At 38.6% G+C, this 22553-nt stretch overlaps 1 protein-coding gene across 2 annotated transcripts in view; it reads left to right on the top strand.

Moving 5' to 3' along the window:
- CSMD2 (CUB and Sushi multiple domains 2) overlaps positions 1–22553 on the top strand; it is a 642692-nt gene that overhangs the window by 438166 nt on the left and 181973 nt on the right. For both annotated transcript variants that reach the window (XM_087970516.1, XM_087970515.1), the window contains 6 exons: positions 2509–2647; positions 5145–5332; positions 8613–8801; positions 10198–10314; positions 17844–18059; positions 20268–20456. In XM_087970516.1, the coding sequence (XP_087826642.1) occupies positions 2509–2647; positions 5145–5332; positions 8613–8801; positions 10198–10314; positions 17844–18059; positions 20268–20456 (1038 nt within the window). The remainder of the gene's footprint in view (positions 1–2508; positions 2648–5144; positions 5333–8612; positions 8802–10197; positions 10315–17843; positions 18060–20267; positions 20457–22553) is intronic.

Here is a 22553-nt window from a genome sequence, read left to right as displayed (position 1 = left end):
AAGTTCTCTGTGAGCATTTGAATTTTCAGTTTCAAAGAAGCAAAGTGAAAAATATAGTTGTCAGGAATGTAAAACATTCTGCCTTCTTTCTTCTCCTTTACAGAACAGCTGTTAATTGATATCCTTACCATTGTTTGAATGCAGACACACTGAATTCATGATAAATACTTTCCAGAAATTAGTCTCTCCAAAGTCACTCATCCATATCACAATTTGGGGGAAGTAGAGGAAGAATATAACAAAGATTTTTTTATGCTCAGAACAATCTAATATACTTTCATACTTGAACCAGAGAATGCAGATTGCACTCTTTATGTCAGTAAGACGTTAATTAATAATGGCTTGAGCTTTTCCAAGACCTATTACATCTGGCTTGTATAAATCCTCACCATCATTAGATGACAGCAAAAAATTGGAGATGGTTTATATTTTTTTCTGCATAGTTTTTTTTCTCTCTAACATTCTTAGCAAAGGTGAACCACTTTGGTGTACCAAATAGTTGGACCAGTCTTAATTTCAAGAAAATACAGATTACTTAAAAGTGTCAAAAGAACTAAGTTGATGTGATTTGCAAACAATCGCTTGTGACATAGAAGAGTATATGATCTCAGTCATGGTACTTTTGCAACAAACCGTGGCTAAACAACCACACTTAGATGTGGGGATCTAGCCATTATATTTGCTTGCCAGAGCTCTTCTTTGGAAACACCGGTGGCAGGAATGGTGGAATTGCAGCTATTGGCTCATTAGAGGTCAGGTGATCCAATTGGAAGTGAGATTCCAGCTGGTTTCCAAATCAACTGGCCATTCTCCTTTTTCTGTCATTCCAGAAGACTTCTGTTTTCTTCTAACTACCACCCCTCGCTTCTCTGTCCAATTTCCTTGCTTCATGCTAGAAGCAAGGAAATGCTTTCTTTGTGCTTCATGCTAGAAACGATTGCACTTATAACCTCCTTGCTCCAAGTTATTCTTCTTCAGTCACAGGAAGTGTAAAATTTGTCATTTATCTGTTCTGCCTTTTCATTTCTTTTCAAAAAAAGCATCAACATTACTCACAAACTGTTTGCAGCTTTGTTTACTTCAACTCCACTCTTGTTAAATCTCTTCTGAGTAGGTCATAGAAGCTTGCTAGTTCATGTGCCATTTCACTCTTAGTTTAAGTAGTGGAGGAAATTAAAAAGTATCAAAACCATTTCAAATTCCTTTTCATTCTCTGACAGTTTTGATAACCTTATCACTATCAATGTGTCCTCCTTTATCCGCCATCTCTCTTGCTTGCCTTGAACCTGCCCTCCAGTATGAGCTCAATTAAATGTAATTTCTAATTATCATCTTTTTTAATTAAACAAGAGGGGGAAATCTGTCTAGAATATTTAAGGTGCTGTCTGACATTCGAGGAATAAAAATCATCAGCAAAATGGGCAGAGCAAAGCACCTGGGATTGAGAAAATGGATAGAACAGTGTTGCTTCCAAATTCATGGGAGGCAATTGGTGGATTATGCTTTGGAATTTGGAATTTATACAATTTTGGAAATCCTATTTTAAAATTATACAATTTGAACATGGGGGAAAAATTGAGAGATTTCAAGGAATGATCCAGGAAATAGGTAAAATTAGATTCTTTTTTTGTGAATTTCTTTCTTAGGCATGCTTAAGCTATCAATTATTTTTTCTTAAAGCACAATGTTTGAAATAGATACAATCTCAGTCTCACAAGGCATTTTCCCCCCAAAGGTTTTTTTTTTCTTACTTCCCTAAGAACCACTGGCTTAATTAACTCCTATCCAACATTTGTTAAGCCATCAATTATTGACAGATACGTGTTTTACCTGCACCAAGTCATTCCTGGCTCCTTGCCTGAAATCCTGGCAAGCCATTGCAAGTCAGCATCAGTTGTACTGACCTAACTAATACTCATAAACCCAATTTAACCTAGAAAGTCTGAGGCAGTCCCAAGGAAGCTGTGCTACAACTCCCAGTGGGCTTTCCTGCCAATGCTGATTGTAGGCCAGCAAAACCTGGAGAGCTGCACCTTAACATGTGTGACCTGTTGAGTGGCAAGGAAAAGCTGCTTTGTCTCATGGTTACCATCTGTTCATGGCCACTGGAGTGCCATGCTTGCAACCGTTTTGCAAGCAATCCAGACTGCGGGACTGTGACCTTTCCCCCACCCCTGAAAGTTCTAGTAATGGTCTGAGACATTTAGGATCAGTCTTTCAGCTTGGTTGATCCCTGGTTGATAAATATGGTGTCAAGGTTCCATTTGATGAACCTAACCCAGCAAGTATTCATGAGATGGTCCAATCACTTCCAAGCTCTCCCAAAATGATGTACTCAATGAAGCTTTGAATAAAGGGATTGGATCATCTCTTGCAACCTTGACATATGGAGAGAGCCTTCTGTGACAAAATGAAGCAGAAAGGAAGTATGCTATTGTTTTACAGTAATATTGCTTTTGTACTGATAGTTGGTTGTAACTTCTTTATTTTCCTCCCTCTCCTTGATAGCTCCCTGTGGTGGCCATCTGACCTCACCAAATGGAATGATCCTGTCTCCAGGGTGGCCGGGGTTCTACAAGGACTCTCTTAATTGTGGATGGGTCATTGAAGCTCAACCAGGGTACCCAATCAAAATCACATTTGACAGGTGACCAACAATTTACTCATGTCAATAAAATTGCATAAAATTATTATTATTTGCATGTGTGTATTAGGTTGTGAAAAACTTGAAAAAATATTTATTTTTGTAAAAAAAAAGCTATGATACACTTTTTAAAAGATGCTTCATTGAACTAAATGCCTTCCTTCACTGTTGAAAGCAAAACAAAATGTTGTATTGTGTTTCTGAGGTTTCTTCCATCATGAGGCTAATTTAGCTGTTCCTGGCTCTTTAGTACCTAACAGAGAGAGATGGGATGGAAAATCTTCAAAATACTTTGAAGTTTTTTGGAATTTTTATTTTTCAATGAATACATCAAAGAAAACATTTAAACAAATAGAAAAATAAACATGAAAAAGAATGAAAAACATATTTTACTCTTTCATGTTCCCTTATGTGTGTGTGTGTGTGTGTGTGTGTGTGTGTGTATTTGTTTTCTTAAGTTTTCGTGGGTACTTACATGTATGGTATTCAGCTTTGTTCCGATATTTTCCCACGTCATTATAGTTGTGCTTTTAAAGTTGTAGCAACGTTTCAGCAGAATCTCATCTGCCATCATCAGGCTTCTGTATTGTGTTTGAATGTTAAGAGACTAAAAAGCACTGTTGTACAGTACACTACTATCAACACAGTCAATGTTTTTAGACATGTTTTGATTTAGCTATCACATAAAATTGAAATATAGATTGCCTGCATTAATAAATCCAAATTTTGGCTGCTCAAAATTGGTCAGGCCCAAGCCCAAAGATGACACATTGAAATCCAGTTGAGTCCCAGTTATTTCTTTACTCACTTCTAATAAACAGAACCTTGCCAAACTAAAGCTATATCTTTCTAAGCTGTAGTGTATTCAAATAGAGACTTTTAAGTCGATGTTCCTATTGGTTAATAAACACAACGAGCTATTGGCTAATAATGCAAGCATCCAATTGGCTGCCTAAAGCGGCGGGAAGTTTGAATAGATGCCATTGGTTGCGAGCCGCAAGCAGCTGCTATAAAAGGGGCTGCCGCAGCTCGACTGCAGTTGGAAGTTACTAGTTATTATTAAAAAGAGCTGAATTCAACTCCGGTCTGTGAGTCTCTTTTTGGCGACAGAACATAAACTATTAGATATATCCTGACAGATATTAGTGTGTGGCTACCCTGAACCTCTTCCTTCCTCCCCCATCCAGCTGGAGACTATGCAGTCTGTTAATTTGGGCTTGTCTCCAGAATGTGCTGCCTCCTCTCTGGGAAAGCTCTGTGCTGCCAAAACTCCCCTCGTTGTTTCTCCAGGTGCACATTCCATTACAAGAACATTTTTAAAAATTTAAAGATAGATTTTGAATGGGAATTGAAATAACTCCTTTTCATGGCATGCTTGCCTTTCTCCAGACATACCCACTACAATTTGTGTCCTTTTTTTGTGTGTGTCACCCACTTTCTCTTAATTTTCACCTAATTCAGAGCATTTGGGGCATTCTTGATGAAGTGAAGATAAAAGGGAAAAGGCATCTGAACAACTGGAAGCTAATGCTTTTCCTTTAGTATGAATAACAAGAGCCGAACAAAGGATTCTCAAAGGATTCCTTTCAGGTGCAGACAGCCTCTTAGGGAAGCGGACATATTCATAATGGTGCTCAGTGGTAGAATGCAATTCCCAGGGAGGGAATTAATTATTTCATCTAGGCCATGTTTTTCTACCCTTGGGCCTTTCTGTTCTTGCTGCTCTTTTAAAATTGGTTCTGTTTCATGTTTTATTCTCTGTTCAGGGTTATTGATTTTAATTTGCCATTTGTTTTAATCACAGTTTATGGTGTTGTTTTTAGAAAGTATTCATTTTGTTTTGATTCTGTAAGCTACTGTGAGAACTTCGGTGGTAAGAGCAGTTTATAAATACGGAAAAGGGAATAAAATTAAATAGGGGCTGAACGAGGGTAGGATAGGTTCAGCTCACTTTGGGGGATTATATTTAACCCTCAGATATAAAAGAGGTAGCCTGCAACTTATAATCAGTCATTTAGTGACAGCTTTACGTTACAAACCCCTCCCCCCCAAATCTACTTATGACCCAGTTTCAAAGTTCCTATGTCATCCACCTCACAGTTCACATCACTGAATTTGGATGCTTGGCAGCTGTCCCACATTCATGGTCATTTGCAGCACCCATGGGTCATGTGACCACAATTTACAGAAGTTTTGCTGAAAACCAGTGTTTACTTCCAGTTTCCAACAGAAACATAGCCCACATCAAACAATTAGTTGGCTTAATAGCCACTGTATTCATTTTATAGCCACTGTGTTTGCTTAATAAGTGCTACAGAAAAGGTTATAAAATGAAGTCTAATCAGTAGTGACCCACTTTGTGATTATCACAACTTATGACCATAATTGTGAAGCTTAATTATGGCCATAATTGGAGGACTACCTATTATGAGAAGAGAGAGGAAAGGATGAAAGGGGGCTAATTTATTACCAACTTTTCTCTCAACTTTCTTTTCTGTAGGTTTAAAACGGAGGTGAATTATGATACGTTGGAAGTGCGTGATGGCAAATCCTACTCGTCCCCCTTGATTGGAGTTTATGATGGGACCCAAGTCCCCCAGTTTCTCATCAGCACCAGCAATTTCCTCTACCTGCTCTTCACCACGGACAAAAGTCATTCGGACGTTGGCTTTCAGATCCACTATGAAAGTAAGTAAATTAGATCTTTTCCAATGTCATGATAGATCGCCTAAATCCATAGAACAGATCTTCTTCACATGCTTTTCATCCCAAATGTGCTAAGGACTTAAATCTCTATGTTGCTGGCTATGACTGTGGCACAGGCAGCTGGTACAAGTCCAAACAATGATACTCAAGGTGTGACTTTCTCCCTTCATGATGTTAATTACGTACTTGTGGTCTTGATGGAAATACATAATTCTCATTACTTACAAACTAGGTAAAACTGTATGCACCATCATTGGGTCTCTATATTAGCGATGTAGAAAACACTGTCCTAAGAGCAGGATGAATGCAAATGAAAATGGGGAAAGGTGAAAGGAAGAAAAACAACAACAAGCACAATAGTGCAAGTGAATAATAATAATAGCTGAATGTATTTAAAATCTAAGCATGGAACAGAAATAAAAGAATCTCAATTGAATCTGAATAGGTTCCATACAAATTAAAGGCATTATAACCTAGGTAACTCTAACTCTGACAAAATTAATAGAATATCAAACAGGTAACACTTTACAATAAAAACAATAGATAAATTAGTCATTGTAAGTCAAGGGCATTAGTTAAATCAATGTAACTGGTTAAATAAAGTAAAATTATATAATTGAAAAACCAGAGAGACCTGTTAAGGAGGCCAGTCCAGAAGCTACAAGAATTTTTTTTGTAATAGAGTAGAGTAACAGATTAATTAAAGCTGTCCAGGATTCTCTCTTATATTAAACAACATCAAGATTTGAGTTCTTTTGAATTTCTCTCTCCCATTCATTCTTTCTCAGGATGACCTAATGTTCTCCCTCACAAATCCCCTCTTAATGCCTTATTCATTCCTTCTGAATTCCTCTGAGGGAGATGGACAGTTTAACAATATGATTCATAAATAAATAAATAAATCGATAGCTCTATATTCTATTACCCAGTCAGAGTATTACCCAGCGGCTCGCCTGGCTGTTCCTCTAAATCAGGGGTGGGCAATTAATTTTCTCAAGGAACAACATGAGAAATTGGGATTGCTGTGGAGGGCTGCCACCCCCCTGCCTTGCCACCATTCTGCCCCCTGCTACTGCCACTGTACCAATGCCTCACCCTCTGATCATGATGCTGTGCCCCCAATGTCACAAGGATATCCTGTCCCTGATACCCCACTCTCTGTCCCTGATGCCTCACCCTGCTGATGCCAATGCCACAGGCTGGACTGTCGCCTGCAGGCCATAAAATACCCAGCTCTGTTCTAAGTCAAACAAAAAAGTGTTAAGCCAGGCTTAATATTTAAGAATTAATTCATTATCTGAAGAATAAGAGGGAACCAAAGACCTGAGAGTAGGTCCTGGAGAGTTTTTTTTTCCAAAGAATTCTACTTTACTCTACCCTCCATGCTTTTCAATCTCTAAATGAAATTGTTGGAGCTTAATTGTTGGAATCTGGAGACAAACTCGGCACCCTGAAGATACTCAGACTGAAGATGTCTGTCCTGAATTTTGCAGTGAAAATGTTGGCCTCTTTTTTTAAAATGAGTGGTGAATTGCAGAAGGCCCCTTCTGAAGTTTAATTGAAACTCAGTCCTGAAAAGAAAGAAAAGCTTTTCACACAGATGATGTTTAACCTATTTTGGACAAGGATGTCTGTTTCCAGACAAAATAGAGAGTTCTGTGTGGACCTTCCTCTATTAATAAACGCTGTCTGACTTGGAGAAATGAGGCAGAGCTATTTAGTGTCTGACAGCCTTCAGTTCTGATCATCATGAGGCTGTTGTTGTATTTGGCACCTTTATGTGTTATTCATACATTTCTGCTAATTGAAATAGGTTTTTGTGGGTGTTCTCTCTGATACTTTAAAAAAAAAATCTCCAGTCACTTTAAAATTATTTTTTGTGCTCAGTTCCAAATGTTCACTGCTTCTTTTAGAAGTCTTATACACACAGTTTGGGACCATAAAATATGGTGTAACATCCCACGGAGTTCACATAGTTCAGGCATTTTCAGTTGGCAATGCCTCAGGAATAGCCTCCTTCTGCAAACCTCACCATCATTTTGGCTACTATTATACTATTTATTTTATGTACATTATCCTCCAAATATGGTCTATGATTATTATAATGAGGGCAATGATGTGTTTGTATTTCCCTTCCCAACCCCTTCCCATTTTGGGGTTGTTGCTTCAGGTTTGCCATTTAATACACCAAACAGATCCTGTACAATTGTCATGCCCCTGGTGAAGACTGACTCTGAGGAAGAGGAGGAACAGCCAACAGGGAGTGGGAGTGTGGCTCCAGAGGTGGTGGAGGAGGCTGGGGAAGAGCAGAGGCCGGCTGAGCAATCAGAGGAGGATCCAGGCCCATCCCCTATCCATCCTAGGTCACGCAGGGAGGAGAGGATCAGGGAAAAGTGAGGTCTACTCAGGAAGAGATTACTATGATCCTCCTTGTGGCTTGCAGCTGGGAGCTATGTATATAAGTTTGTAACTGCGCAGTCAGAATTGCTGGAGTCAAAATTTAGTGTTTACTTTGAAAGAGGTTTATCTTTGCTGGCGTTCTTCCCATGGACTCTCCTTGGTTATTTTCCTGGAGTTTATGATTAGTTATCTTGGCTTGCTTTGGAACACTCGTCAATGTGGTTTGTTTTGGTTTTCTTTTTTGCCTCATCATTTACTTTTGTGACTTTAAACTGTGCCTAATAAAACAGTGAAGTTAAGTTGAAGGCCTTACTGTACTTTAATGTATGTTTTAGGTTTTGGGTCATTTTGAGAGACAACGGGTCATCACATGCCCTAATCGAAAAGCAATGTTTCAAATCCCATTTCCATTCCATTCTGTGTTATATTAATGCACATTAATTAAAAGAGCTTCATTATCAGCCCACAGTCAGCACCAAATGATCAATTAACAGCAGGGAAATGCATTGTTTTTCTCAAAGGTTCTATTAAACACAGTGTGGTGGTCTCTGACCTAAGTAAAAAAATGCAGATTTTTGATTACAGTTCTAAGTTTCACTGAACAGAGTCGGGCTTTGAAACAGATGTAAATCTGACCAGATTGGATAGTACATGCTTCTCCCAGAACACTGTTGGGTCCCAAGTTTAATATTTCTCAATACTGAATTGCATGGTGCAAAAATGTGTATTATTAAATTATCTGTTTATCCCATCTTTTTATCGAGATAAAATTCACATCTTACTCAGCTTTAGCGGCAGCCACATATGAGCCTCAGTACTAACAGGCACAGACTGAAAAATTGAATGCCCTTATTTTTTACAGCGGTAAAGCTCCAGTCCGATCACTGCTTGGATCCAGGAATTCCAGTCAATGGACTACGATATGGGAATGATTTCTATGTGGGGGCACTGGTGACTTTTGGCTGTGATCCAGGGTATACTCTGAGTGATAGTGAATCTCTGGAGTGTGAGCCAAATTTTCAGTGGAGCAGGCCACTTCCAAGCTGTGAAGGTAAGAATCTAAAACTGGAATGCTAGAAGTTGAACAGAAAATGATATGCTGCGCTAATTCTATTCATCATGAGGTGTGGTGGAATGTAGTCTGGATTCCCAGGTGAGAAAGGATGCATTCTAAAGGGCAAAGAAGCAGCTAAGAATGGAGAGTTTGGTCAGGAGAAAGCGAGGTAGGAAGGCTCCTCTCTAGTGATTCCCAGAGTTTATCTTTAGTGATACAAATTGTCCCAAAGTCACAAGTCAAGGCTGCTTTAGTTTGATAAGATGTCTACCTATAAGTAAAGAATGTAAAGGAAATAGTTCCTTGGGGCCAAAATCCCCAGGTCAGGATCTTTGCAATGTGCTGTCTTCCATACTGCTGCATTCTTCCTTCCTTCCCCCTGCCCCAAATATGGACTTAAATATGGAAATCTGGATACCTACAATAGACTGGTAAAGATCCAACTTGTTTAACAACAGTGGTAAAATTTGTCTCTCACTCTTTAGATTATTGAGTTGAAGAAAACTCAGATAAGTCTAGGAGAATTCTGTGTGTCAGAGCTCTGAATTCTCTTTGGTCTTTACATTCAAATCACTGGCCTTGTTTAATTCTCAACATATGTTATTTGTGTTAGGTTCTAGTGGGAATTTTGCTTAAGACCCTAGAATTCTGCTTAAGAATTCTTGCCTTCTGCCACTTCAAGATTTTTTAAAGGGAATTGTATAGACATGTTTTTAATAATTCAATAAAATAGCTATAGCTGTCTGAAATCTTCCCTAATGTAATTTTAGAGGTTCTCAAGCGTCCTTTCTAAGTATCAGAAGCCCCAAAGGATAATAGGGAGATGCAGAAGCAATGGAAGGTGTTTCCAACATCCTTTTGGTTAGGAAAAAAGAAACAAAATTAAACTCTTCCTATAGGGTAGTGGTGGGATATAACTATTTCCAAGGCTATTGTTGCTCAAAGTCCTGGGAAGGGGGAGGTGGTAAAGAAGACACAGGTTGAGACAAACACAATTACTTCATTTGGGACAAGTCAGACTTGGAGCTATGTTCAGCTCTATGTTTTTCTGCATTTGATCAGACAATTTGAGTGTACAAAGGCAGAACAAAGGCTTAAAGTATAGCTAGGGTCTTGAGTCATGGCATACATGCAAGCTAGGAACAGGCAAGACTCCCAGTGATCCATTCTAATGTTCTTTGACCATTAATGAATTAGCTGCAGAAGAATGTCCCTGTAAAATGATTACAATGACATGCTCCTCTAGGTATAACTGGAAAACATAAGTAAGCCATCTGGATGTGCAGGGGAAAGGAGGAAGAATGTGTGGGGTGATGTTTATGTCTTTGCTAAGGAAAGGCACAAGACAGCTGGAACTTCTAATGTCTACTTCTTTTTTCATGATGGTTTTCAGCTCTCTGTGGAGGCTATATTCAAGGATCTAGTGGCACTGTATTATCACCAGGCTTTCCAGATTTCTACCCCAATAATTTAAATTGCACTTGGATTATAGAAGCTTCTCATGGCAAAGGTAAGTCCTATGATTCTTCCATGTTTTCATCAACCCCTCTCCCCTTGGAAAGTTAGGAGGATCTACCCCCACAAGATTCTTGGCATGCTCCATAGAGCAGGCACAGAAGCAAAAGAAGAGGAGTGATTGTTTCACTATGCTCATTATAAAACAAAGATCCATTGAGACAAAAAAAGGCTGCTATTACAATTTAGCTTAAGAGTATACTTTGGATCCACTTTTACTATTTTGATGACTTCCTCACATCATTCAGAAAGTTTCACCTTTAAGCATCTTTAGATACTTCCATAACATCCTCTATTTCTAAGGAAAATGTTTGAAATACCCTTGGAACTTCAAGGTGCACAAAATATGTCTACAGTCATCTGCTTTGAGGCTCACCAGGCCTCACCAGTAATTAAACATTGCCTTTTTATTAATAGGCAACTGTAGAAGCCATAATAAGTTACCTACAGCTTGAAAAAGTTGAATATTTTATAGACAGATAGTATTTTTTTATTGTTTATGTATTGAATTGCTCCTTTTTTATTCCTGTCTCCCAGCATTCTTTACAATTCCTTCCACCCAAATTTCCTTAAATCCTCTTTCTTTTGCCTTGGGTTGCCATCTCCTTGCTATGTATTTTGGCAGAACACACATTGCCTGTTTTTCCCACTCATCAGATTGTCTGAAGCTCTTTCCTGCTTCCTTTCCTGTTTCTCTGTTCTTTCATAAAGTGGAATTGGAAGAAGTTATGCTCCAAAGAGCTGAGAAAAAAAGAGGGATTTAGGGAGAGAGAAGGGGGCAGGATACAAATTATACATTAATTTTGAATGTCCTTCAATAGCTCAATTCCTCTAGTCTGCTAGGAATCCAGACAATGGGAACTATTATCAATCAATTCTGTGTTGCCAATTGTATTAAGGTAGATAAACCCACTGTTGAAAAGTGCAACACATTACTAAGGAGTTACATGCTGTGCAGAGTATCCCACAGAGCGGAGCAATCTCCTCTTCATTAATCCACTCAACCCTGAAATCTCACTTCTGATGAGAAGCTTCTCATTATCCTAGTGCAATACTTGGCATATACCACATAGAACTTGATTCTTTCCCCCTAAAACATGATTCAAATGGTCCCTTCTTTTTGTTCGGATCAAAGTGTGGCTTTTGGCCACCCTTTGTGAGCAGCATTTGTAAGCTGTGCAAGGCAACATGCTTTCACAGCACCCGTTTTATAAATAGTTTATTTTGCAAATGCTAGGATCTCTCTGGTACCAGCCTTATGGGATCAGAATGCATTATGGCAAGGCAGATGGGTGGTCTGTGGTGTGCTTTCATGGAAGAACCTGGCAGCAATCTGAAGACAACAATAAAGTCAGAAACAGGCCAACAGGGCAGGTCCATTATCTGATCCAGCAATCACTTTTCTGTATAATTAAAGGCTCTGGGCACTTCCAAGGCAGAGTTCATGCAAAGCATCGTCACATGCAGTGATTTCAGGACCCTGGACAGCTATCAGGAATTTACAGTGTGCTTTAGCTCCATGTTTACTAGCACTATATTTTTTTCCTTTTTGCTGGGAAAATAGGATTCCTGGGACCCTCAGCCCAATTTCCCATCATTTTGACCACATGGCTATCATGGAGGTTTAGCCAGAAAGCAATAAATTACCAGAAGGCAGATTAGTGAGATTATTCCTGGCTCTTCTGTCTAATCCACCAGGACTATTAACCTTCAACATATTCTTGTCTTCCCTCACACCAACATTAACATTTTAAAATATATATTTTGTCATGTACATCAGAGGGCTCTATTGCCAGATTAAAGAAATAAAATTCAGGAAACTTAGAAATAAAGTACAGGAAAAGATTGTTTCTACATCGGTTATTTTTTACAGGATGGGTAGTTTTAAATTCATTATTTTTTTTAATGAGTGGCTGCCAATTTGTTTCAATCTAGGGTATCCCAAAGATGCTTTTTCAAGAGGCAACTGGACATTCTGATTTTTCTTTAAAGACTTTTCACTTCTCAACCAAGAAGCTTCTTCAGCTCTTCAGAAGCTTCTTGGAAGATAAAATGTCTTCAAGGAAAAACCAGAAAGTTCAGTTGCATCTTGCAAAAGCACCTTTGGGACATCTTAAATAACAGTTCTATTTGGACTTTTCCATCTTTCTGTCTACCTGTCAGGCTGATTCTTCTAGAGGGAAAGATTTTGTGCAAGTGTGCACAATAGTCTCTCTCTCTCTCTCTCTCTCTCTCTCTCTCTCTCTCTCTCTCTCTCTCTCTCTCTCTGTCACACACACACACACACACACAGAGAGAGAGAGAGAGAGAGAGAGAGAGCCACAGACACTTCATCCTTCCATTATTGTAAAGCTTCCCATTATCATATATCTTGAAATTGAAATCTATCATGAAAGCATTATCTGCTTTCTCAATCTGTTGTTTTCCCTTGGTTTCACAGTCTCTAAATCAGTGATTCTCAACCTGAGCAAGTTCAAAATGTGTGGACTTCAACTCCCATAATTGGTAGGTGGCATGCCGGATGGGGAATTATGAGAGCTGAAATCCACACATCTTGAACTTGCTCAGGCTGAGAATCACTGCAATAGAATAGAATGGAATGGAATGGAATGGAATGGAATGGAATGGAATGGAATGGAATGGAATAGAATAGAATAGAATAGAATAGAATAGAATAGAATAGAATAGAATGGAATGGAATGGAATGGAATGGAATGGAATGGAATGGAATGGAATGGAATGGAATGGAATGGAATGGAATGGAATAGAATAGAATTCTTTATTGACCAAGTGTGATTGGACACACAAGGAATTTGTCATGGTGCAAATGCTCTCAGTATACATAAAAGAAAAGATACATTCGTCAAGAGTCAAGAATCACAAGGTACAACACTTAATGATAGTCATAGGGTACAATAAGCAATCAAAACATATTAGGAAACAGTCAATATAAATCATAAGGATACAAGCAACAAAGTTACAGTCATACAGTCACAAGTGGGAGGGGATGGGTGATAAGGAGTGATGAGAAGATTAATAGTAATAGTAATGCAGACTTTGTAAAGAGTTGGGCAGTGTTGTGGGAATTATTTATTTAGCAGAGTGATGGCATTGGGGAAAAACTGTTCTTGTGTCTAGGTGTTCTGGTGTGCAGCGCTCTGTAGTGTTGTTTTGAGGGAAGGAGTTGAAACAGAAGGGCAGAAAGAGGCTCATCCACACATGAGGAATATCAGTGTCTCCTATTCTCCCATGAAAAAGGAGCCATCTCCTTTGAAAATGAAAAGTTAAAGATTTTTTTTTTACCCAGCTAAAGCTGAGCATGTCCATTTCTTATCCCTTAGAATTAACTTTCTAGTCTGCTTAAATCTTGTGTTATCAAAGCCTTGAGGCTCTTGGCTTTGTTTCTGATATATATACTTGTTTGCAGTTAGCAGCCTCATTTCATGGTAATCCCTAGGCACTGATCAGCTCTTAATAAGGAGTTGGCAGTTGCTGTTTGAAGACAGAGCTTGAAGCTAAATGGACCAATGGTCTCCACTTGATATTCTGCAGTTCTTCACTCCTGGGGTAATCTCCACCCTGAATACTCCTCCTGAAAATGGCATCATCAATTTAGGTGAAAATAATCCTGTAAGCAGGCTCCCTATATTCAGAGAGTGTTGAATGAGAATCTTGACTGGGTGGGGGGAATTGTCTCCATTTAATTACACATCATTCTAAGAGCCAACAACTATCTATGAGAGACATACTTGTATACTCTCTGTGTATAGTAGAGAGTATACAAGTATACTTGCCCAAAAGTAGTGTGGAGATAGTAGGCAAGATAAAGGTGGGAAGATGTGAAATATCCTTTTCCTTGTGTTAAGGAAGATTGGCCTTTTGGAATAATGAAGAAGGGGTATGTCAAAAGTCCAAAAATCCTCTTGTATATCCCCTTGGATATATTATCTTTACAATCCTGAGACTTAGTTGTCATTTGCCCCCATTGAACATTTTTTTCTTCTTCACTAAGAGATCTTAGCCAATTAGGGAATATGTGGTAAAAGAGAGAGAGAGAGAGAGGAGGGAGGGAGGGAGGGAGAGAGAGACAGAGAGAGACAGAGAGATAGAGAGACAGAGAGAGAGAGATGAACTGCCTGTTAGATTTGGAATGTTAAGGTCCCAGAGGAATCTGTCGGCAGATCCCCACTTTTGTTAGGAGGGAAAATGAATGTCCCTGGATGTTATTTCCATGTTGCAGCACTGGTATAATGGAACGTGTCCTCTTGAAATTCAGTCAGCTCCTACTGTACAAGGATTTTAGTAGTTAAAGTACTTAGAATTGTTTAAAATTTTGATTCTTAAATGATGCCATCTCTTTTTTTGGCTTGTTCTTTCTATGATTTTTATTTTATATTTTTAACATTCTGTAGGTCTGAAAGATTGTTTCCTTAACATATTGTATCATGGCTGTTTTAATGGCAGTATTTTCACCTTCTTAAAGTATCTTGGTTGTGGCAGGTAAAATAAAATAATATATAAATTGATAAATAAGTGGAAGCTTTCTGGATGACTGGACCAGTCACTCAATAGTCAAGCTGTTTATATTAAGATGTAAACAGTAAAAAAGCAACCATCTTTTTACGTAATTATTTACTCTGTTGTTTTTAATGATTGTCCACTGTAATCAAATAATTCTGGAAGGCTAACAAGGCATGAAAAGAAAAAACATGCATATAAAACAGTAAAAGGAACAGTAAAAGACATCAGGTAAAAATAATCAACTCCTTAACCAGTGCAGATGAAAACATAATTTGTCAAACAACACCACAGAGAAACAAGAAATTGTTGCGCCAATGAATTTTGACTTAGCATAAGGTTTGATTTTAATGCAAATATATTTCCTCATTCTCTGCTTTTGTTTTATATATATTCAAGGGAACTTCTATATATTATAGACTAATGAGTTGTATCATTACACTTCAAAAATAATAGTGGTTTCCCCCTTAAAGTGCTTCACTAAAAAACAATCCCAGTATATTTGTTAAAAATGCAATAGCTCAAAAACCCAGTGTAAGCATTTCTAGCTCCCTTTTGCCTAAAAATAGAAGACAAGGATGAGGTTCAACTAGGCATTGAGGGATATGTTTGTAATGCCAGATGTCCTTATTTTGGAGAGGAACTGAGAAGAAACCTTTGTGATAAATAGAATAGAATAGAATTCTTTATTAGCCAAGTGTGATTGGACACACAAGGAATTTGTTTGGGTGCAAATGCTCTCAGTGTTCATAAAAAGAAAAAGAAAATACATTCATCAAGAATCATAGGTATAACACTTAATAGTAATCAAAGGGTACAAATAAGCAATCAAATCATACTAGGAAACATAAGTGATCAAATCAAATTATACTAGTAAAAAGTCAATTAAAAATCATAAGGATACAAGCAACAAAGTTGCGTTCATGCAGTCATAAGTGGGAGGAGATGGGTGAAAGGAAGGATGAGGAGATGAATAGTAATAGTAATATTAATGCAGACTTAGTAAATAGTTTGACAGTGTAAAGAGAATTATTTGTTTTCTGGCATTTAGGAAGTAAATATTTTCACAGCCCTCTTTTTGACTCGAGCATTATTCAGGTCCTCGGTTGAAGGCAGGTTGGTAGCAATTGTTTTTTCTGCAGTCCTAATTATCTTCTGAAGTCTGTCCTGTTGGGTTGCAGAACCAAACCAGACAGTTATAGAGGTGCAGATGACAGACTCAATAATTCCTCTGTAGAACTGGATCAGCAGCTCCTTGGGCAGTTTGAGCTTTCCGAGTTGGTGCAGAAAGAACACTCTTTGCTGTACTTTTTTTTATGACATTTTTGATGTTAGGTGTCCATTTTAGGTCTTGAGATATGATAGAACCTAGAAACTTGAAGGTCTCTACTGTTGATACTGTGTTGTCTAGTATTGTAAGAGGTGGTAGTATAGAAGGGTTTCTCCTAAAGTCTACCACCATTTCTATGGTTTTGAGTGAGTTCCAGATTTTTCTGGTCACACCAAGAGGCAAGTTGTACAACCTCCTGTCTGAATTTCAGCATTTACAAGAAAGGATATTTCACAAAGCAGATGAAATAAGTATAGTGTTATGGACTGAAATTTAAAAAAACCTTACAAGGGATGTACAATTCAATATTCAAGAAGTATCAAAGCTGAAAGAAGGACACCGAACATATAATATAGAATAATAGGGTTGGGAGGGATCTTGGAGGTCTTCTAGTCCAACTGCCTGCCCAAGCAGGAGACCCTACACCATTCCGGACAAATGGCTGTCTAATCTCTTCTTAAAAACCTCCAGTGATGGAGCACTCAGCTGGAAATGACTGGAGTCTCAAGAATTAACAAACCAGGACAGACTTTAGAGGTCTTGATTGATTAACTGATTAAGTGCCACAAAGTCATTGTTAACTTTTAGGACCCCCCATAGATTGTTCTCTAAGGCAATCTGCCCCTAACCTGATTCTTCAGCTCTTCCAATAATGCATTCATGACTAGCATAACTATCCACTTTGCTCCTGTTGCATTCTTCTCTTTCTTTTCACCTTTCTCAGCATTACGGCCTTCCCCAGAGAGTTAGATCTTCACATACTGCATCTGAAATAGGTCTTGAGAGTCCAACAAAGATAATTAAACTTAAGATTTGGAGGTATTCCCAAAGATTCAAGAAAAGAAAATTAATATTGATGACCATTCCCTTAATGTGCAAGTTACAGCATCATCAGAGGGCATTTCATCCACTAGATAATCTCACAATGGGAACTTCCAGACAGAGCTAAGCAGTTTTACTATATCATATTTACAGCAAACTATGATCCCCTGAGTTCTCTGAGTCTGACTCAATTTTCTGGGTTAAAGGTTTCTACTCATTTTCTTTCTCTCAAGTTGATGGTCCCACAGCCAGTTGATAAAACTTTGATAGAGTTGGAATCGTGTTGAGTTCTCTGTGCTTCCCACAGGGATGGAAAGAAAACACACCATAATTGAAAGTGCAGAATTCATGAATGACTATCTTAGATTTATTGTGTTTTATTCCCTTTGTTTTTAAAACTATGTTCCTAGTTTTCTGTGGTTTCCAAATCCAGAAGATTGCTTGAAAAAATCCTAGATTAGGTTTAATACAAGGAGAATCATCAAAGAGTCATATTGTGCAACTGTTATTCTGATCAAATCTAGACCTTTCCATTCTTTCCCCCATTATTGCTTTAAACACACTTCTCTATGTACCTTGTACCAAAGCTATTGAGATCCTAAAGTCTCCAGTGTGACGTGCTTTGTGATGTTTTGCACAATCTCTGAAATATTCATTAATTCATTATTTCATTCATTCATTCATGTTGTAAAGCTGATTCTTTGTCAAATGAAGAATGCTATGTGTCTTTGATTTTGTGGTTGGTGGGATTTGGTAGTTCTGTGATTTCTGTTCTCTGATTAATCATGATCCAGTTCTCAGCAACATTCAGGTATCTCTGAAGTAGCATATCTCTTGAACTTTATTACCTCCAGGTGTTTTCTTCACTTTCCACACTTTCCACTTGGAGAGCGGTCATGACTACTTGTTGATCACTGAAAATGGCAGCTTCAGTCAGCCACTGAAACAGCTCACTGGTTCCCACCTGCCTGCTCCTTTTAGCGCTGGTCTCTTTGGGAACTTCTCTGCTCAGATCCGCTTCATTTCGGACTTCTCCATTTCTTATGAAGGCTTCAATATCACTTTTTCAGGTAAGGGCTGGTACTTGGGAAGTAAGTAAATACCCTGGACAGGACTTCTTTCATCGCCAAGAAATGGCATTGGAGACAAGAAATGGACATCTTGGAGAGACATATTCTAGATACTGAACATTTACTTTAGATTAAAAAAAAAATACTGACCAGTCCTTGGCCTGCCTTGGTTTATGACAATCTTAGTCAGTCATAAACGACTATAAATGTTGGGCCTGCTCTTCATACAGCCATTCTGTGGCTGTAAGCCATGTGCTGTTAGCAAAACCCTTTACACTTAAAAACCAAAGCAGAAGTTTGAGACAGTGGGTAGAATTGACATTTTGACCACATGGGTATCACAGTGGGTTTAGTCAGAAAGCAGCATATAACCAGAAGGCAGACTAATGAGATTACTCCAGGCTTCTCTGTCTAATCCACAAAGATCCTTGCTCTCAATGCTCAGCTTATTTTTGACTCTCCTCTCCCTATCAGCAAAGTGTTCTCATAATTCTTTTAAAGAAATAAAGATGACCGTAAATGCTGTACCTTCCGTTGCAGCATTCTACCTTCATTTTAATTTTAACAACATTAGCATTTGAAAATATATTGTGTCATGTACAACAGAGGAGCTAATGGCAGATCTAAGAAATAAAAATTAGGGAAGCTATAGGAAAAGATTGCTTCCATATTGACTATTTTCTCCAGCATGTGCAGTTTTATTTTATGTTTTTAATGAATGGGTTCCAATTTGTTCCAATCTACGGCATGTTTTACTATTTTTATTTTCTATCTTGATTGGTAGCAAACAATAAGCAGTTGCAGCCCTACCATCCTCAATATGTGTATAATGGTCTGGTTTCTGTTGCATTATTTGTTTGCCAGTTTTGTAATTGTGATTGTAATATGTTATATGCTAATAAAATAACAAAACATTAAAAATTGATTCCAGGACCAGAAGATACATAATTTTTTTTTTTAAAAAAAAAGGTGCATTGAAAAAATAACACTGTCCACTGACAGACACACACACACACACACACACACACACACACACAAACTGTGGGTGAAAGGATGGTAATTTGCTGTAACTCAGCTAAAATTTACTTCTGCCTAAAAATAGAGGAGACATTTTCCCAGTGGGATCTGCATTGCCACATTAATATGGAGGAATTAGCACTGCAAAGGCATAGTTTTATTTCTAGCAAAGCCAAGAGTCAGCAATGTTAGCAGAGTTAAAAGGGAGGCAGAAGAAGAATTGCTCATTATAAGAGTATCTACTATTTGTATGTAGAAAGACTCACATTTAACCTCTGTGTTTTCAAGTAGGGAAAGGCTTCACACAGGGCTGGCTGGAGTTTTCCCTTTCCTCTTTGCCCAAAGGCAAAATAGTTTATCCTGCCTCCAAGGCCTTGTCAGTTACAGGATAATTCTTGGCCTAAGGATCCAAATGATTTTTCCACCAAATCAGCAGGCAGAGCCATAAGGGGGATGCTTCCTTAGAAGTCCAGGGAGAAGTGAAAATCTCCAACAATTTCTCAAGAGTCGCTATCTATCCTTGCTGGGCACAGAGAGGAGGAAAATCCATGGTATTAGCTTCTTTTCTTGGAGTGAAGTGTGAAAATTGGAGTCTGGGACTTGTAAACTGCAGGCAGGAGGAGGAGTAGACAGTAAAAAGGACCTTCTAAAGACGTGCAGGTGCACCACAACTTTCTCTTCTCCTTGGAATGAAGATTGGAAAACATGTTTCTTTCTTCAGATTGGATCACAACCTGTTCCTCTCCAGCCCCCAATCTCCCCAATAAAAATGCTGAATAATTATCAAGGCCTTTTCAAGGCAGATTGTCATGTGCATAGAAGATCAGTGCTGTATGGTCAAGAAAATGATTGCAACATTTCAGGAAATCTTGACATGCCAGATGTATTTATTAATAATTTAATTTAATTTATAGGCTACCCATCATACCTTAGTTTATCTGGGTAGCTTACAATCATAAAAAAATAAAACTATATAAATTAAAAACACAAATAATACAAAACCCAAAACACCATGGCCCAATTAAAAGATGGGTAGGGCAGGAGCAGGAAGTGGGGAGGTGGAAAGTTATTAATGTCAGGGAGGGAAAGAGCTAGAGAAATGTTGATTTCTATGAATTGTGTTTTAAAGGTGTAAGCTTTCTATCTTGGGGGTAATGCTCCAGTGGTTGCTTATGTTTCTCTGCCCATCAGAATATGACCTAGAACCTTGTGAGGAGCCTGAAGTGCCGATCTACAGCATTCGCAAAGGTCTTCAGTTTGGTGTGGGGGACATCTTGACTTTCTCCTGCTTCCCTGGGTACCGACTAGAAGGCGTCTCCAGCATTACTTGTCTGGGCGGTAGACGGCGTGTGTGGAGTTCGCCACTGCCAAGGTGTGTTGGTAGGTGGTCACGTGCTTTAATTTTGCTTGGGCAGTCTAGTGTATCAGAATGTACCTAGGGCAAGCTCTTTAGCCTTTCTTGCTTTTGATCTGTGGGAAGCATTAGGAGATGGATAAGGCTGAGTGAATAAACAAGACCAGGAGCCTGGAATTGCTGGTCTTGTGATATATTTTGCACTGTCCATGTGCTTGATCATCCTTTGATCTTAGAGAGATGAAAAAAATAATCAAAGCCAAGCAGTCAGGTCATGGAGTACAGGCAACATCACATCTGCACAAACATCTAGGTTAGCCTTCGTTATCACAAATTAAGATTTGTGAATTAGATTTTACAAGCACCCAGTTATTAATTTTAGATAACCCCAGCAGTGGAGATTTAAATTAATAGTTGGGAATTTATTAAATCTGGCCTGCAAATCTTAATTTGTGCTAACATTGGTTAATCAAGTTTACAGGGAATCCCTATGTCATGGTTAATGTTAAAAGAGAAAGGGAGAGGAGGCAACCAGTTGCAAATCTGTAGAGTAATCCCAGATTCCAAATAATATATCTATGCCATGTTCAGCTCACATTAAGATGGAATTCACATAGTGCATTGAGGCATGGTACATTGTAACTATGGCTTGTTGAGGAAAGCAGAAAACTAAGTTCTCATATAATGCTAAGAGATACACTGTGATAATCCTTCATAAAGGACAGAATCAGCTGAGTGATTCTAGGCTAGTCATCTTCTCTCAGTCCAACCTACCACCCGAGATGGTTGTTGTTGGGAACATGGAAGGAGAGAACACTTTGAGTACAAAAGTAAAGATAGGATCTAAATCTAATAAATAATGCATGCATATCTTTCTCTAAATTGCAAACAAGCCCACAACATGATTCTGTTGTTTGTGACTGCAAACTGTGCTAGTAGAAAAATATATTTAATTTAGGAAAATTAATGAAATTGAAACCAAAATATCCATTTCCAAATGGTTCCTGGGTATACTGGGACATACATTTTTAACTGTAGAAGTGGTGTGGTGCAGATAATCACAACGCACAAAATTTTTTAGCAGCAGAGATTCTCCTAACATCTGGAAGCCAGTGTGATGACCCGGGGCATGGCACAAAGGCAACACAGTCACATAAGTAAGAAAAGTCCCTTTAATACCTCCAACTTTGCCTCCAATGTCCAGTTACCTTTGGCTGGAGAAAAAACTCTCCCAAGAACAGTCTTTAAGTGGAGGAAATTCAGTCTGAAAACAAAATACATATAAACTGTAAATAAAAATTCACACAAACCACGCTGCAGCAATTAACTGGACAGGGTGCTGTAACCATCAGAGGAGAACGCTGTAATCCCCCTTAGTCAAGTTTTTGGTGACCAATTGTTCATGATTAATTTTCCCATGTTCTTCTTTTGTTGTACTTGTGTTTTGGTCTGTGACCTCAAATAAAGTATTATAACTGGACAGGGCAGGATAAGGAATTCCAGACTTCAAAGGCCAACAAAACACACACAGTTGGGAAGATGCCAGGAACCCAGATAAGCTTTGACAAAACAAGATAATACATGATTTTTTCCAATAAATTGCTCTCTTTTTAAACAGTGTTCCCAGCTGCAGCTAATGAAGGGAATCAGGGCCCTTTCCTCCCCCAGAAGCCATGCAACTCACATTGCTCCCTTCTCTGTTCCTCCCTGCGTGCCCTAGGATGAAAAGGGGGTGGGCTTGGATCTTCCTCTGAATTCTCTCTGCCTTGCTCTACCTCTCTTCTGCTCTGCCCAGCCAGACTCTGCCCTCCCCCAGTTTCTTCCACAGCCAACAGAGCCACACTCTCACTCCCTCACTCCCAGCTGCTTGGCCTCGCCCTCAGAATCAGATTCCAACAGTGGCATAACAGCCAGGTTCTTCTAATTAAAACTTCTTTGGTGATAGACTAGACTTAGAATTATGGGAAGATGCCGCTTGCTGTCACAGAGAACAATGCAACTTTCTCACCAGTATGAGTTACAATTGACATATATGAGGTAGAGACAAGATGGGAATGGCCAAAAAAGTCAAAACCCTTTTAGTCAAAATCCATTTTTATATCCATCACAATATCTTGACTCTT

Source organism: Notechis scutatus, chromosome 8 (genome assembly GCF_049901735.1).
Source record: "Notechis scutatus isolate UNSWTSFEM ecotype Mainland chromosome 8, rNotScu1.2, whole genome shotgun sequence".
In the NCBI taxonomy this organism is placed as follows: Eukaryota; Metazoa; Chordata; class Lepidosauria; order Squamata; family Elapidae; genus Notechis; species Notechis scutatus.
The sequence above is the reverse complement of the archived record's forward strand: the minus strand, read 5'-3'. Positions and strand labels throughout refer to the sequence as shown.